This window comes from Gymnogyps californianus, chromosome 1 (assembly GCF_018139145.2).
Source record: "Gymnogyps californianus isolate 813 chromosome 1, ASM1813914v2, whole genome shotgun sequence".
Classification (NCBI taxonomy): Eukaryota; Metazoa; Chordata; class Aves; order Accipitriformes; family Cathartidae; genus Gymnogyps; species Gymnogyps californianus.
The window spans coordinates 217,712,040-217,726,498 of record NC_059471.1 but is presented as its reverse complement, the minus strand read 5'-3'; the positions used below and the strand labels follow the sequence as shown (position 1 = coordinate 217,726,498).

General features: G+C 48.0%; 1 protein-coding gene across 2 annotated transcripts in view; it reads left to right on the top strand.

Moving 5' to 3' along the window:
- NRF1 (nuclear respiratory factor 1) overlaps positions 1-14,459 on the top strand; it is a 71,963-nt gene that overhangs the window by 49,235 nt on the left and 8,269 nt on the right. Inside the window, exon 11 of one of the 2 annotated variants that reach the window (XM_050899846.1) lies at positions 10,169-10,225. The exons of the other annotated variant lie outside the window; for it this stretch is intronic. Within the exon in view, the coding sequence (XP_050755803.1) occupies positions 10,169-10,225 (57 nt within the window). The remainder of the gene's footprint in view (positions 1-10,168; positions 10,226-14,459) is intronic. 2 annotated transcript variants of the gene reach the window in all.

Below are 14,459 nucleotides of genomic sequence, written 5' to 3'. Positions count from 1 at the left end.
TGAGTTCCTGGGTGCATGCACTGAGCAGGTCCAGGAACAGGGAGAGGTGTTTCCTAGAGGACGAATTACTGTGCACGAATGAATTATTGTCAGCAACAGGGCCGTGATGCACTCTGAGTAAAACAGGTTGGCATAAGCCTCAGTTAAAATGAGCTTATTCTGTGTCAAGTACATGCAGTTCCCTACGTGTGCCTTGTAGAGCAGGGGTGCTTGACTGCAGCTCAGCCATCTCTGCCTCTGCACCCTTTCCATGTCAGCATCTGGCTGTCCGGGGAGCCCCAGTTTGGATGGTGAGGAATATGCAGTGTTAGCATCGTGGGACACCAGCCACAGGGTTGATGCCAGCAGTCAGCATGATGCTGCTAGGTCTTTACCAGTACGATGAGGGCCAAAGTATTTCCAAGACCGCTGCTCCGCTTGCACTGAACCTTACCAGCACAGATGATTTCTGCTCGTTTTGGCACGACTTGCCTTGCCTTGCTGCTTTAAACGCATCATGATGGATCTCATGCTTTTTGCTGCTGTCCTACGATACTGTTGGGCACTAATCTTGGGCAGCGCTGGCGGTGCAGTCGGCTCAGGCTGTCCTTCTGACGCTGGGCTGTCATGGGCGCTGCGTGGCTTTGGTTTGACATCTTGGGACTGATGACGAGGCGGCTGCTGCTGACGATTAGGATTTATCTGCCCACCAACCGGGGCTAAAAATAGTGGCTCAGACAAGTCCCTCTTGTACTGCACTGATGGCCAGGTTTTCCCTTCGGTCCAACTAACCAGGCGCTACCTACACCAACGTGCAGTTGTGTTACATGGAGCCAGCTTCGCACAACCTGGCACAGACAGTTTGTCTGGGTTGTTTGAGTAGAGTGGGAGGCTGGAGGTGGATGCCACGGCACTTGAGTGCTGCTGGCTTTAGGGCTTCCCTTGGCTTGTTGAGTGACCTTGGTAAGTCCCTTGATGGAGATGCAGAATGGTTATTTCTGGGTACAGTTTGGCTTCTGGGGTAGGGAGGCTCACTGGCTATGTCATTTTATTTCCTTGAGGGGAAGATGTTTTTATATGATGAGCACTCGTAATGTACCGCAGGTCTCTCTTCTCTTTGCAAAGGCAGCAGTGTCGGAGGAGCACAAGGAGAGCCTCCTGGGTGGTTTTGTGCCCCCGTTCTGCGTCCAAGTCTCATGTGAAGTCTACAGGCTGCTTTTTAGGTCTGAAACATGCCTTTGGGATCGCAAAGAGAGACGACAGCATCCTCGGGAGACACCAGGAGTTGCTCAGTTCCTGGCTAGATCTGTTGCCATCCCCTAAAAGACACTTGCCTTTTCTCCTCAGCGTGTTTGTGATGGTGTTAGCAATACCCCAAAAGGGAAGCCAGCTTCATTAGGGGTAAGGAGTCACTGCCAAGTCCTTTGCTGTTTCATCGCTTCTAGCATTTCTTCGAGTCCTGTTGGTTTCAGTGAGTTTCCATCCAGTAAACGAGCTGTGCCCCGTCTGGCCTTATCTCCCAGCTTCTCGATGACCTTACGGCATCTCCAGCACCTCCCTTGCCCTCCCCATTTCCCCTCCCCTGGTGAGTTTTGACATCCATTCCTGTTATCAGGCAGTTGAGACTTACAGGCTCTCCAGCTGTCATAGCTGATGCTGTCCCGGTTTAAGCATAGGCCATTTACCTTCCACGTGTCCTGAATTAGGGGAAATGGACAGGAGGGCTGGGTCTGTTTAAAAATTAAAGCTGATTACAAGGCATTAACATTACATTTAAAGAAATAGACAGCAGCCCTCCTCTCTCAGCATAGTTGCAATATGTTCCCTTTTGTTCTGGTCTAGAAGAGGAAGCAGGACTGGGATCGACTCCAGGCTGGGCAGGATTTCTTCTTTATCCATAAGTTTAGAAAGAGAAGCTGCCTGATGTCTGCTGCAATACTTTAAAGTTCTGGTCTTACTACCTAAAGTAGTTCCCATCTTTGTGATCTTAACAGAAAGCTTAAGTTCTTTCTGCTGTTCTTGAATTTCTCTTGGAAAATTCAGATCTACTGACACTGTGTTCATCGATCTGTCTGCTGAATTGTTGTGTTGGGAAGCTTCATATTTGAGGCATCCCGACTGTTTTACACATGCATCCACTCTAGTGCCAAAACGCAGCTGTCTCGGGGGCAGCAGTCAGGAAGAAAACTTTTTTCTTTTCTTTTTTTTTTTTTTTTTTTCCATAAAGGCTCAGCTTCACTGAGGCAGATGGCTTTTAAGGAATGTTTGGTCTGAGAACTTCAGGGCTGAGAAGGCAAAGGGACGGGGTTGCTTCATGCATGGAAGGATGGAAACATGAGCGTGTTGGGTGCAGGAGGTGCTGTTCCCACCATGCCCTGGCCTAACTGCAGCGTGGGCTTGGGTTGGGGATGACCACGTGAGTTTAAGGAAGCAGACAGGGTTGGTGTCTTCCATAGCCTTCCTTACAGAGATGTGTTTCAACAAGGGCCTTCGTGGCATGGCTTTCCTGCTTCTCTCCTCCTCCAGCAGTGACCCTATTTTCTCATTGCATAGGGTTGTTGCTTTCCCATGTTTCCCAAGACTGAGCTTCCTTCCCATGGTGACCCTTCATCACAAAAGAGTAATAAATCGATCTGGCTGGGAACACTCGAATGTGCTGCTTGACTAGCAATTCACTGTGTTTCTAGGTTGAATTTGAAGCCTGTTGATTTGGTGTGTTTGTATGATATTTGTCCAGGCTTCTGTGTCTTCATCTCACAGTCCCTCAGTAATCCACATGGCTTCAGAAGGAGCTGCTCAGTGCAGGATGCTTACTGAAAAGAGGCCAAGCCTTTTGGCAGGTGAAGTAATATATGTGGCATATATTTGTATTCGCTGGATCTTGCTTTTCTCCATCTCTTAATGAGACTTTTCATTTGACTTTACCATTGCCAATGTTCACGTTAAATTCCAGGTGTTTGTTTCAATTTATGGTGACGAAGTCCCCAACAACTTGGCTTTGAGAGCCACGTTACTCAGGTCCTGAGCTTTGCTGGTCCCCTCATGCTAACATCCCTGAATCTGGGTATCTGGGGGTGACAGGGCATATGGCTCTTGGCTCGCTGGGTGGTTGGAGATCACCTTTGTTCGTGGAGAAGGTGCGTTCTGCCTGATGTCTGCGTAAGGTGATGGGGACGGGCAGCTCTGCACAACTCCACGCTTGCTCAGCCAAGGTGAACATTGAGCAGGAGAAGGAAGGGACCTGGTCATCTTTATGGAGTACAGTCTTCATTTTAACTAATGCACGATTGAGAAGTATATAGGATTTTGTTTGAGAGGGGTGGGGTTTTTTGTTGATGGTATATTGTGGGTTTTTTTATCTCCCTAATGTATATGCACCCTGACTGTAAGACTCAGATATTTGAGAAGGACTTTGGACCTAAACAAGTTTGGTTACAGCAGTGGTTTTGGGGTGCCTGCAAGAGATGGGTATCCTAATCCTTTGGCAAACTTTTGTCTAAAAGAGATGAGGTTGAATACGGGCAGGAAAGGAATGGCAGTTAGTATACTTAGCATGTTTCCCTAAATATGTCTGGAAGCACAGAACTGGAGAGACAAATATTTCCTTGCTTGCCGCTGTTTCCAGTCCAAAAATCGGGATGGGAAGGGATGTTGGTATTTGTGTAGTCTTTCTGCAAGCAGATCTTGTTAGTGCCACCCTCTGGGGATCGGTGCTTTGGCCCCAGGTTGGGGTAGGAAGGTGCTCTCCTGACAAGCTGCACATCTTCAGAGTGGTGCTGTTTCATTTCTAGCTCTTGGCCTAAAGAAAAGGGCACAGGTGGAGTCAGAAAACCAGCTCTGTGAAGCTGCCTAGTTCTGCATCGCTCTCCTCACCCGTCGCAGATGCCGGTGAATCGTTTTTCCAGGCCTCGTCCTCCATGTCTAACCTAACCCAGATCAGAGGCTTGGTTGGCAGAGCTGTAGCGGCAGAGCTGTAGCAGCAGAGCTTCTTCATGGGGCTCCTGCCACCTTTGCGAATAGGGTGGTGGTACTCATGAAAGGACCACAGGCAACATCAGGCTGGGGAAGGCAGCTTTTTGCTGTTTCTGCTGGACGCATCTTCTGACATGATGGCAAAAGCTTGACTGTGGATCTGAGCATTCAAACCCATAAGTGTTGAACTGGGTGGATGGTAGATTAAGCCAAGATCCAAACCAGCCCCTGCTTTGCTGCTCCTTTCTCACTGCTTCCCGGATGAAGTTCATGTGTGATGGATTCTGCTTGTGATAACTTATTCAAACAAATGCTGAGCATATGGCAGCCCCCCCTCAGCTTTTTGAGCCCTGTGAGATGTTGGGTATTGTAGCCCATCGCTGGAAGACCTTCCAGCTTAACAGCAGACGGGAGACAATGAAGGACAACTTCATCCTGCTGGCACAATCACTGCTCATTCTCCTGCTCCTCCAGGCAATCCCAAATGAGAGGTCCCAGCTCACCCTCCTTGCACGCTGGCATGGTGAGCCGCTTCCCAGAGCGGAGCAAGACTTGCGTCTTGAGTTGTAGGGCATCGTTTCTTCTGCAGCTGATCCCAACTGACCCCTCGCTGCCTGGGGGAAAGGATGGGCAATGGTCCCTGCTGTGGAGCAGCTGCAGTGTCTTTCAGTGCAGATTTTAGCTTGTGAGGTGGCTGGCCTCCTGCTTAGAGAAATAGCGTCCCCTTGTCCCCATCGATGTAGTGATGGGTGAGTGCTGCGACCACAGACAAAACTGGGGATGTCGTTGCTGTTTTTCTACCTGTGCCGTGCCACTTTTGCACCTTACACCATTCAAGGGCTTGGGGAATTGAAAGAGCAGCCTGTGATTACACTGCATCAGGGCAGATGGAGAGGGGCTTTCTAATCCCCCTGCACCCCCACGTCACAGCAGAACTGGGCTGCAATCTGCTGTTTCATGACAGCAGGGCACAGTTCTTGCCTTCCCTAGCAGGTACCCTTGTGGCTATGAGCTGGGCTGGATCAGGCCACCCTCTCCTGCTGTACACTGGTGAGCTGTGGAAAATGTTGCTGGGCTTTGAATGGATGGGAGGCTCGTCTGACCCGAGGGCAGTTTGTGAGCTCCAGGCTCTTAATGGCTGTCAGTGGGCGTAGGGTGCAATCTGATCCAAATGGGAAGCTGGCTGAAATCCCAGCAAGCTGTTGTTACTGTGTGAGGCATCTTATGAAATGAGATGGGTTTTGTGAACTCTCCGCCCTGCCGGGCACCCCACTAGAAGGAGAAATACCCTGTAAGCTAAGCTACAAGCTAGGGCTTCCCCAAGTAGAGCTCTTCAGTGCATCGAGGCACGGTTTGCATCTCTCTCCATTTACAAAGCTCATAGTCTTCTGTATTAGACCAAAGTTTCCTCCCTGCGGAGCTACTTGGGCTTTCCGTTCTCAGTGCAGCCTCCTCCACACCGTGCTCCTCTTCGGACTGTGCGTTCCCACTTCCCAGGCGCACGATGCGGAGTACGCATCTCCAAACTGCTCAAGGGGCCGTTTGTTTTCTTTGCCTTAAAAAGTGCTCTGCCCCTCTTTGAAAACGGCCTCAGCTCCTTTCTTAGCAGGGTCTGACCTCTCGAGTTCCTCTGTTGCTTTTTTTCTGAGCATGTCTAGAGGATCATTGTGTGGCTGTATTTATCCTCTTCATTGGATCTCCGTAACAGGGACTGATTTTAAAGCCTAAAAGCACAACCCCATCTGTCTTGTGCCTCTGGGGCATAGTAAAGAGCCCTGTCCTGCAACCACTGAGCCTGTGAGCGATCTCGCTTGCAGAAATGTTTTCACTGTCCACCAGACCTGCCTATGGCAGAATGATGAAGATGGCAGGTTTTAATTCATTTTCCCGAGTGGCCGCGCTGGACTTTCAGACTTTTGTTTTTCCAAGTGAAACACTTTTCTCTTCATTGGCCCTGACGTTCAGCGGTTAGATTTTGGATTTGAAGAGGACGACGTTTCTTGCTGTAGGATTCATTCATTTATGCTTTGAGGCATCAGCAGGTTGCACGAGAGCCTGGGGAGATGCAACTCCACCTTGGCATCCCTTGGCTGGTGACACTTGGATGGCCTTGTCCGAAAGGTTGGTGGGATGCCCTTGCCTGTGGGCACGCAAGGAAGAGAAGGTAAATTCGTCACTGTAAGGACTGTTCCAGCCTTCTAGCACCTTGATTGCAGCCTGGTAAATGGAAAGTGTGAGACTAACCTCCGGGGATATCCCTCCTCTCCCCTTTCACTGGGTGAGTCCTAACGATAGCTGGGCAGAGGGCTTGAAGGTAAAACCATTTTTCATCGCCCTCTGACCAGTCGGGAATGCTTTTCTTGCTGCCTGGTGTCCCTCTGGGAAGTAAATCACAGTCGCAGTAGAGGGCGGTGTGTTTGTCCCTGGAGGCCCCTGTCTCCCAGTGACCTTCTCAGCTCATGAAGACAGCTTGACTTTGCCGTAAAGCAGCTCATGTGACAGCGGTAATCCGCAGCTAGTAAACAGCTGTGCAGGAAGATTGCAGGGGAATCGCCCTATTTTCCCTGCGCTGCAGACCCTGGCAGGCCAGCGCACGAGAGCAGGACGGTGGCTTCTGCTTGTTGTGGGAGGCTGCTGTCTCTTTGGCTGCATGAATCCATCAGCAGGTTGGTATGTTTGAAGCCACACCAGCCACCGCTGCAAAGCATGCTCGCCAGGTCAGGAGCACACACGTGCTTCTGTGAGTCGACGTGAAGATGCGAAACAGATTCCGAGGAGAAAAAAAAGCAATTTCTCTTGAAGTGGTTTCCTCTGAATCTTTTCCAAAACCAGAGGTGGCATTTCTAAGCCTGAATTTGACTTGTTCCTCCCACCCCCCATATCCTTTGGCTTAATTTATTCCCTGATGTGTACAAATTCCTCTCTGAGTAACGCTTTCTGATGGCTCGCGTGGACCCCCTTCTGCTCCAGGGACACTCAGTCACTGGTGGATTTTTTGCCATCTGCCCACAGAAAGCTAAAGTGTGCCCTGGAGAAGACACAGACTCTGAGAAGGGAAAGACTGAGGGAGCACTAGCTTGGAATTGGTTTAAAATTAATCACGGTATTATTTATTATTCTCATACCCAGCTTACAGATCGTAGCAAACTTTCCCTCCCTATGGCTTTGCCTCCTTGTTGCCACAGATCCCTGAACTTCCTTATCTCTGTTTTCCCCCATAATTTTAATCTTCAAAACCTCAAGCATGTCCGAAGGGAAATTCAGTGAATGGGGACTGGTGCTGACGAGTCGAAGGAGCCGATGACAGCTAAAGCAGGCAGTCTCAGACCGAGATCCAGGCTCGTGCAGCCAGAGGTTCCTGCACCGCACGGGCAGCGGTAGCCATAAGCTGCCAGCAATTTGCCTCAGTTCCCTCCAGGAAGGAGGTGCCTTTGATCAGGTAGGCAGCAGTTGCTTCGTACCCCTGTAATCCCTTGGTTTCTCTACTGTCTCTGCCACAAACCACCAGCAGTGTGTTTGTGGCTTCAATAAGTTGTCCACCAGTGGCCTGAGACAATCCCTCATTTCATGTAAGCTACAGAACAGCCTTCAGAAGTGGCCATCTGTTGCCGCTGGCCTGTGACAGATTTGAACGCGAGACCTCGCAGTGAAAGGCTCTCTGCTATTCCCCTGAGCCGGCTGATCTCTTCCCTTCCACCCCTTCCCATCAAAAAAAAAAAAAAAAAAAAGCCAAAGCTTTGTACTCCCAAGCATTAGGAGACTCTTAATTGGTGTGTGCACGACAGGACCACTGCATTTAAATGGTGAACATATAGCTAATGGAAGCTGAGTTTTATTGCTGGCATAAATATAGTATGTTCAACTCCTTTGAAGTCACAGGGATCAGCAGCTGGGGGTGTTTGTGTTCAATTGTACACCATCAGTGAATTTGGCCCATGGTTGTTTCCTGTTGCTCTAACCCGCAGTCGCGTTACGATGTTCTCGGCCAAATCTTCTCAGAGGTTCCTGGTACGTTTTCTTTGCAAAAAAGTGTCCGAGTCGCACTTCCAAATAGGAGTTAAGTGTTAAGAGGTTTGAAGTCCCGCGGCAAATTAACAAGACTTGGACTTGGCCGGGTTTTAGCCTTTTCTGCTTGTTTGCTGCTGTCAGAGATGTGCTTTCTCGCTTCTGGTCCGGATGGACCTGCAGTCTGAGCCAGAGCAGTGGTTTCCACAGCCAGCGAGCAGGACTCCGGTCTGAATCATCCACAATAGATGCAAAGCAGAAGGGATTCTCCAGCCACCGCAGCTCCTTTCGCTCTCAGGAAGCGGTTTCTGACCTGTTCTGTCCTGCCCCGGGAAGCGACAGGACAGGCTGTTACACAAGTGGCTGCTTGATTCTTCTTGTGGTTTTTGTCCACACGGGTCCGTGGGCCACGAGTCTCCCCTTTGTGGGCCCCTGCGCACCCGGGGTGAGACCCACAGGGACCAAACGCCTGGAAGACCCCCGCTTACTGCAAAGCGAACGGTCATTTCTCTCCCTGCACCCATTGTTGCCTTCTCTTGGCGTGCAAAGAGGCTTCCTCCCACCCAGCCTGCGTGGCTCGGCTCTGCCCGGATGCACAAATGTTCTGTGCCTTCAGTCACCAGGCCAGAGTCCAAGCTTTCTTTTTTTTTTTTTATCAACAGATGTGCAGAGTTTAAAAGGGAGGAATCTGCCAGAGGCAGTAGCATACCAAGAATAAGTACTCTCGGGAGAGAGAGGTAGGAACCCATCCCACCTGCCGCGCAGCCTGGGCAGTGGAACACGGTGGTGTACGAAAAAAAGGAGGAATGTGGACTGTAAAAACTTGCTCTTTACACGATGCGTTCCACGTCTCAGTCGTGTATTTGCCGTGATTTATTGCTTACCTTGCTGAGGATGGGCCAGGTCCTACGCGGGGGAAAGGGGGGGGATCTGTGCCAAATGGGTCCCTTGTCCTATAAAGAAGACAGGGTGCAGACACCAAAGCAACAGCTTTGCACTGCGGCAACAAGGGTGTGTGCTGGTTTGTAGCAGGGATGCTTTTATAGCTAGATTTGAAGGGTATGCTTTGAAGAAGAGAAAAAAAGGACCCTGAAGGTCCTGTGTCTAGCCCTTTTTTCCCCGAGGGAAAAAGAAGAGTGCTTACCTCCTTGTAGCTAGTGTGGGAACTAGCGGAAGGTAAGGCTCCAGCAGAGACACCAGACTTGCAGCTTTCCGTATCTGCAAGGTAAAGCTTTGAATGCCTTTCCAAGCCATCGTCCTCCTCCAAAAGTTGTGCACCTTGCTTGGCTGTGAGTTCATGTCACCTCTCTTGGCTTAAGAGCACGGTTTCCCCCAGCGAAGAGGTGCAGGGGCCAGGAGTGGGGCACTGGGGGAGAGAACCCATCACTTCGGACCCGTTCGTTGGCCATGAATGTGCACTCTGTTGTAGCAGAGAGGCTCCCGCTGAACAAGTTAGCGAAATGCTGGGAAAATGTTTTTTAGATGAAGCCAGAGGCTATCTGGTTACATATTACCTTACTGCCAGAACAATAGCTGCTTTATATCTCCATGTGCTAAATGCTCTGTAGTATATGCTAATGTCCGTGTTCACATGTGATCTATCGCGCAGCGTACGAACTTGTGAAACTCATTGAGATCTGAGTCTGTCGTAGCCTTAAAAACACATTGAGCTCCTTTCAGAGACCAATGAGGCGGAGTGCCTGGATTTCATGAACTTTCTAGCCTCGTGCTCTTGGGATACATAGCAATGCCACTTTGGCAGCCATTTCTGCTTCTCATTCATTTCTCATCCCTCTGCTCGGGGAGTAGTGGAGAGCTTTATTGGAGGTGGCCTTAGCTTCTCCAAGATGGATTTTACTACTCTCACTTCTGTGCAGCCATTTCCCATCAGGCCTCTCTGGTCCAATTAAGCCTTTCATCTAAATATTTGTAAAATACAGTACAAATATCTGGAAGTATCTTATACTTGCCTCCCACTTCCTCTACCTCCCACTTATGCACATAATGTTCTCTTTAGAGGTAGAGATATTTAAGTTACTGTGCCTAATATTGGGGTGTTACTCATATGTGGACATTGAATTTTTTTAATTCACCTAGTAAGCAAAAGGATGTATTTCCTATGAATACATTAATTACCCCACTTAATGCCCCCCCTCCCCAACTATAGTGTTTGGCCTTTGTTCAGCCTTTTACACTTGCATTTTATTGTCAGGCTTCCTAGCAGCAGACTATTCAGGTTGCAAGTGGAGCCTAGCAGAGAGTTCATCAGGTGAGTGGATTTTTGTGGTGGTAGTTTGGAATAATGGGATTTGGCTGTTGTCGGTATTGCCACTTGTTCCTTTAGGTTCCTGACTATGTGGTGTTTCTTGGGGTTAAAGGGGCTATATGTGTCTGTCTGTTTGTTTTTTTTTTTTTTTTTTCCTCCTCCTTTCACACTTTCAAGGGGAAGATACCAGATGTCAGATATATATTTACGTCCAGGCATCTTGTAATGGCTGTCTCAGCCGCTGCTCTGTGCCTGGACACCATTTGGGCTGCGGGGCAGAGATGCGCATGCCTCTGGGGTGTGCTAATATCTTACAGCCCAATCCTGTTAGCCTTACGCAAGCCGAGCTCTCTCGTAATTGTTGCTTAAGTAAAGAATTAGTGAGGAGCAGGACAGAGCTGGGCTCAGAGCCTGTATTTTAATAACGCTCAAGCAGCAGTACTGTGGTGATGGATGGGGTTGTGGGGATGTTGTGATTTTTGGACTTGTAAAATTTGGCTTTTTAAAGGTCATGGACATGTTGCAGAGTTAAAGCAGCAATGCAAAGGAGAGGAAACCCCACAAATACACTTTCAGCACACATCAGCTTTAAGAAACTATAGGCTGAATGTTGTAGCAGAAACTTAAGTAAAGACGTAGGCTGTCCCGTGTGTCACACAGCACAGGAGGGTAGATACAAGAGCTTGTGTGTGTGTGTGACCGCTGACGCTTCTGCCGGCTGAAGTCCACCAGCTTCTTGACTGTGGACACACCTGTCTTTTGATATGCAACTGTATTCCCTTTGCACGCTATTTATGATTTGCAAGGATGCCCAGAGTATTGTTCCTGCAGAAACTCTGCCAAATAATTATCTGCTTCATTAGAATATGCGATATTTCAGTGCTTAAAAAAAATACATAATTCAATCCAAATGACTTTATGCTAAAATGGACTTTTGTCATTCAAGTTATATAACATTTTGTCCATTTTAGATGGTACCCTGCCTTTATTCTCACAGTAGCCTTTAATAAAACCGTATAGAAAATACAGGACCCTAAAGGCTGTTTCTAAAGGTAGGATAAGAATCAGCCTCGATAGGCAATTCTTCCTCTGGAAGAGCCCCTATGGATGTTAATAGCATAGCAGGCAAGTCAGTGAAGTATTTATGGCAAAATATAATAGGGATCCCTATTAGGTGATTGTACAGAAACCTTAAGGTGCTATATTGCCCGTCTGTCCAATCGTCAGTTTAATATCTGATTTCTTGTAAGAGGAGCAGACTCTAATTTATTCTCAGGTGTTTCCTGTCTGTACTTTCGGAGAAGCTTGGCACTGATAACACCTGTGTGCTTCGTCTTTTTTATTAACAGAAAACAGATCGTAAGAAAAGCGAATCCCGACTGGAGCAGACATTAGGGGTTGCTGTACTTTCTCTATTTTTAACTATGTTTCCTATATACATGATTGACCATGATAGACTGCTAATCTTATCAGGCGTGCCCTTCACTCCACAGCAAAGCCAGCCGATCAAGGAAGCTTAGAAGGGTTATTCGCTAAGCTTTCATCTGTGGAGTCTGGTAAAAAAGCTTCCTTTTCACAGGTAGACACATACACTCCTCGCATGTTTGTCGCCTCTCCTACACACCACGTTGGCTTGGGTTTAGAGTGACTTACCCTGGGGACGCAGCACTAGCGTGTGAGGTCTAGGTAAGAACTGAGCTTGAACAGACACAGCTTTATTCTGCCTCAGCTGATGTCCAGGTCCTGTTATCAAGCTCTAAATTCACCCTCAGTACCCCATGAAGGGGAGAGGGAGGGACAGGTAACCTTATGTAAGACACAAGGGCTGAAGGCGTGAAGCTAATCCACCGTCAGGATACCAGACTGCTGCTTTGCCTTCTTTCCCAAGCACCCTTTTCATGGGAGTTTTCAGCTACATCAAAATGAGGATGAAACAGAAGACCTGGGGTTTCAGATCAATCATTTCCAATGTTAAAAATAATTGCAAGTTTTTCCTTATGTTACTATCCTCGCTGCAGATGATTGCAGATGGAAGACTTCTGGTATGGCAGGAAAGGGCTGCAAAGACAGAGGTGCATGGCAGTTGTGAAGTGTCATCGATGAAGGAGACGTTTGTCACCACTACTTGAAGACTATGGGTCTTTGCTGTGCCAGGGAAGAGTCTGGGTGTCAGGTTGGCTCACTGGGGTCTTCCTCTTTCCTTGGAAATGCTGGGGCTTCAGAGGAGATAATTCCATGACCATAGCTGAGCCCTTGTCTAATATGTCACTTGATAGGTTGGGCTGTCCCCTCCAGCAACAGAGACTCCTGTGAATCAGGAATCCCAGCCTCAGTGGTTTTGTCTCAAAGTACTGCAACTTAAAAAGAACTCCAAAAAAAAAAACCCTCCAAAACAAACCCCAAAAACTCAAAACCCCCAAAAGCTTTGGAATCACCTTCAGGGATCTTGTTGGTCATTTGACAAGGGAGAGTGGTGTCCTCTAGGTCGTCTCTCTGGGATGAAGACTGGGCTTGTGTATTCTCTTGGATTGTATATCCAACAAAGTGGGAGGTGCAGACACACCTGCCCTGCAGTGGTTTGCTGAAAGGAGCCACAAGTAACTGAGTGGTCCCTTTGAGAGGATGGATTGCCTTCCTCTGCCATAGAGGCAAAGATAAAAGACCGAGAAATAAGGGAGATTAAGCCAAAGGTGTTTCAGATCTTGGCTAAGCTGTGACCCTTCCCTCCTTGTAGAGAGGAGGAACATAGAAATGTATCAAAGATGCTAGTGCAATGAGCTGTCCTCTCGCAGCTAGAGCAGGAAGGTTGGTCTCCGATCGAAACATGGGGCTAAATAAAAAACAAACATCCAAACTTGGGTTTTAAAACAATACCTTGAAGCAAAATACCAAGCACCTAGCAGTCGTTGCTGAAGCTAAATGAGTGGGAGGAAGAATGAGCCATATGAGCATGGTGTTGCATCCTGGCCCATGCCTCTCTGGTGGTGTAGGGCTGGAGGTCCCAGATCAACCAGGCTTTATGGGTCACTGAGACAGCAGCTCCCGTTGCTCTGAACGAGCAGAGAAGGAAAGCTCATTGAAACAGAACAAGAGGAGCCAAGGCTAAGGAAAGAACAAGTCACTGACAATATTAAGCAGGTAGGTGACACCCAGGGACAGTCTGAGAGACTGAGATGTGATCATGAAGATGGGGTGGATGCAGGGAAGGAAATAGTGGCTCCAGGGCTGTCCTTCCTACATCCCACACAGTTGTTGATGGAAACGTTGCATCTTATTTTGTCTCCTGTGCTTATCTTCTGTTCTAAGGAAAAGTCAAGGCTCTGATGTAACCTACTACATTGTAACACTCGGTTTAGTGCTCCATCTGCGAACTGCCATGACTCAACTTTGCTATCAAAACTTCAGGTGCCTTGTTACGTTTCTCTTTGTTGTGATTTTGACCAGTGGCTCTTGAAAAGACAAATGATGGATGATCTTGAGGTATGCTTGCGGTCAGCAAGCAGAATAAGGACTGCAGTTTTTTTCATATTATCATTTGGTGGAACAATCTTTGTGTTTTGAAATGAATGGCACAGAGGATGTATAGGGAAGAGCTGTGACTGTTGTGTGCCTAGAAAGCTCTCAGAGCTTAAATCACTGCATGGGCTTTTTGTGATTTGACAGTAAGCCATTTCTGATGGTGAAAATCCTTCCAATTATCATCTTGTCCTAAGAGACATCTAATTTGAGTTAGTCATTGATGCTCTAGCAGTAGTTGCGGGGGGAGAGAGGGGCGTGCTTTTGGAAGACAGTTTGTCTTATCTTAAAGTAGGTGCCTGTGTTAAGAGATGTCTTCTGCTTCCTTTGTCACCATTGAGTGTGGTAGGATTCCTGAAATGCTTGATTTCTGCAGTTGACTTTGGGTGAAATCCCATCCATGGTGTCATGTCAACACCTTGTATCTTGAGGGAGACATTTAGTTTGCGGATGTTTCTTCTCTACGGTCAGAGGATTTTTCAGGGTAACGTGACTTTGAGAGCACTCATTTTAGCTGGTGTGATGTGAACTTGTTAGAGACCTGTTTTGTTTTTCTGAAAATAAGTGCTCATGCCCATTGCCTGTCCTTCCCCCCTCTTGAAGGCCTCTCGAGTCAATCCCCCAGAAGGGAGGTGGTCAAGATGATAATTTCTGGAAATCTTGGCAAGCCAGGTTCCCGTGCAAAGCAATGTGGATTTAAGAAACATCTGTTGTGGGAACT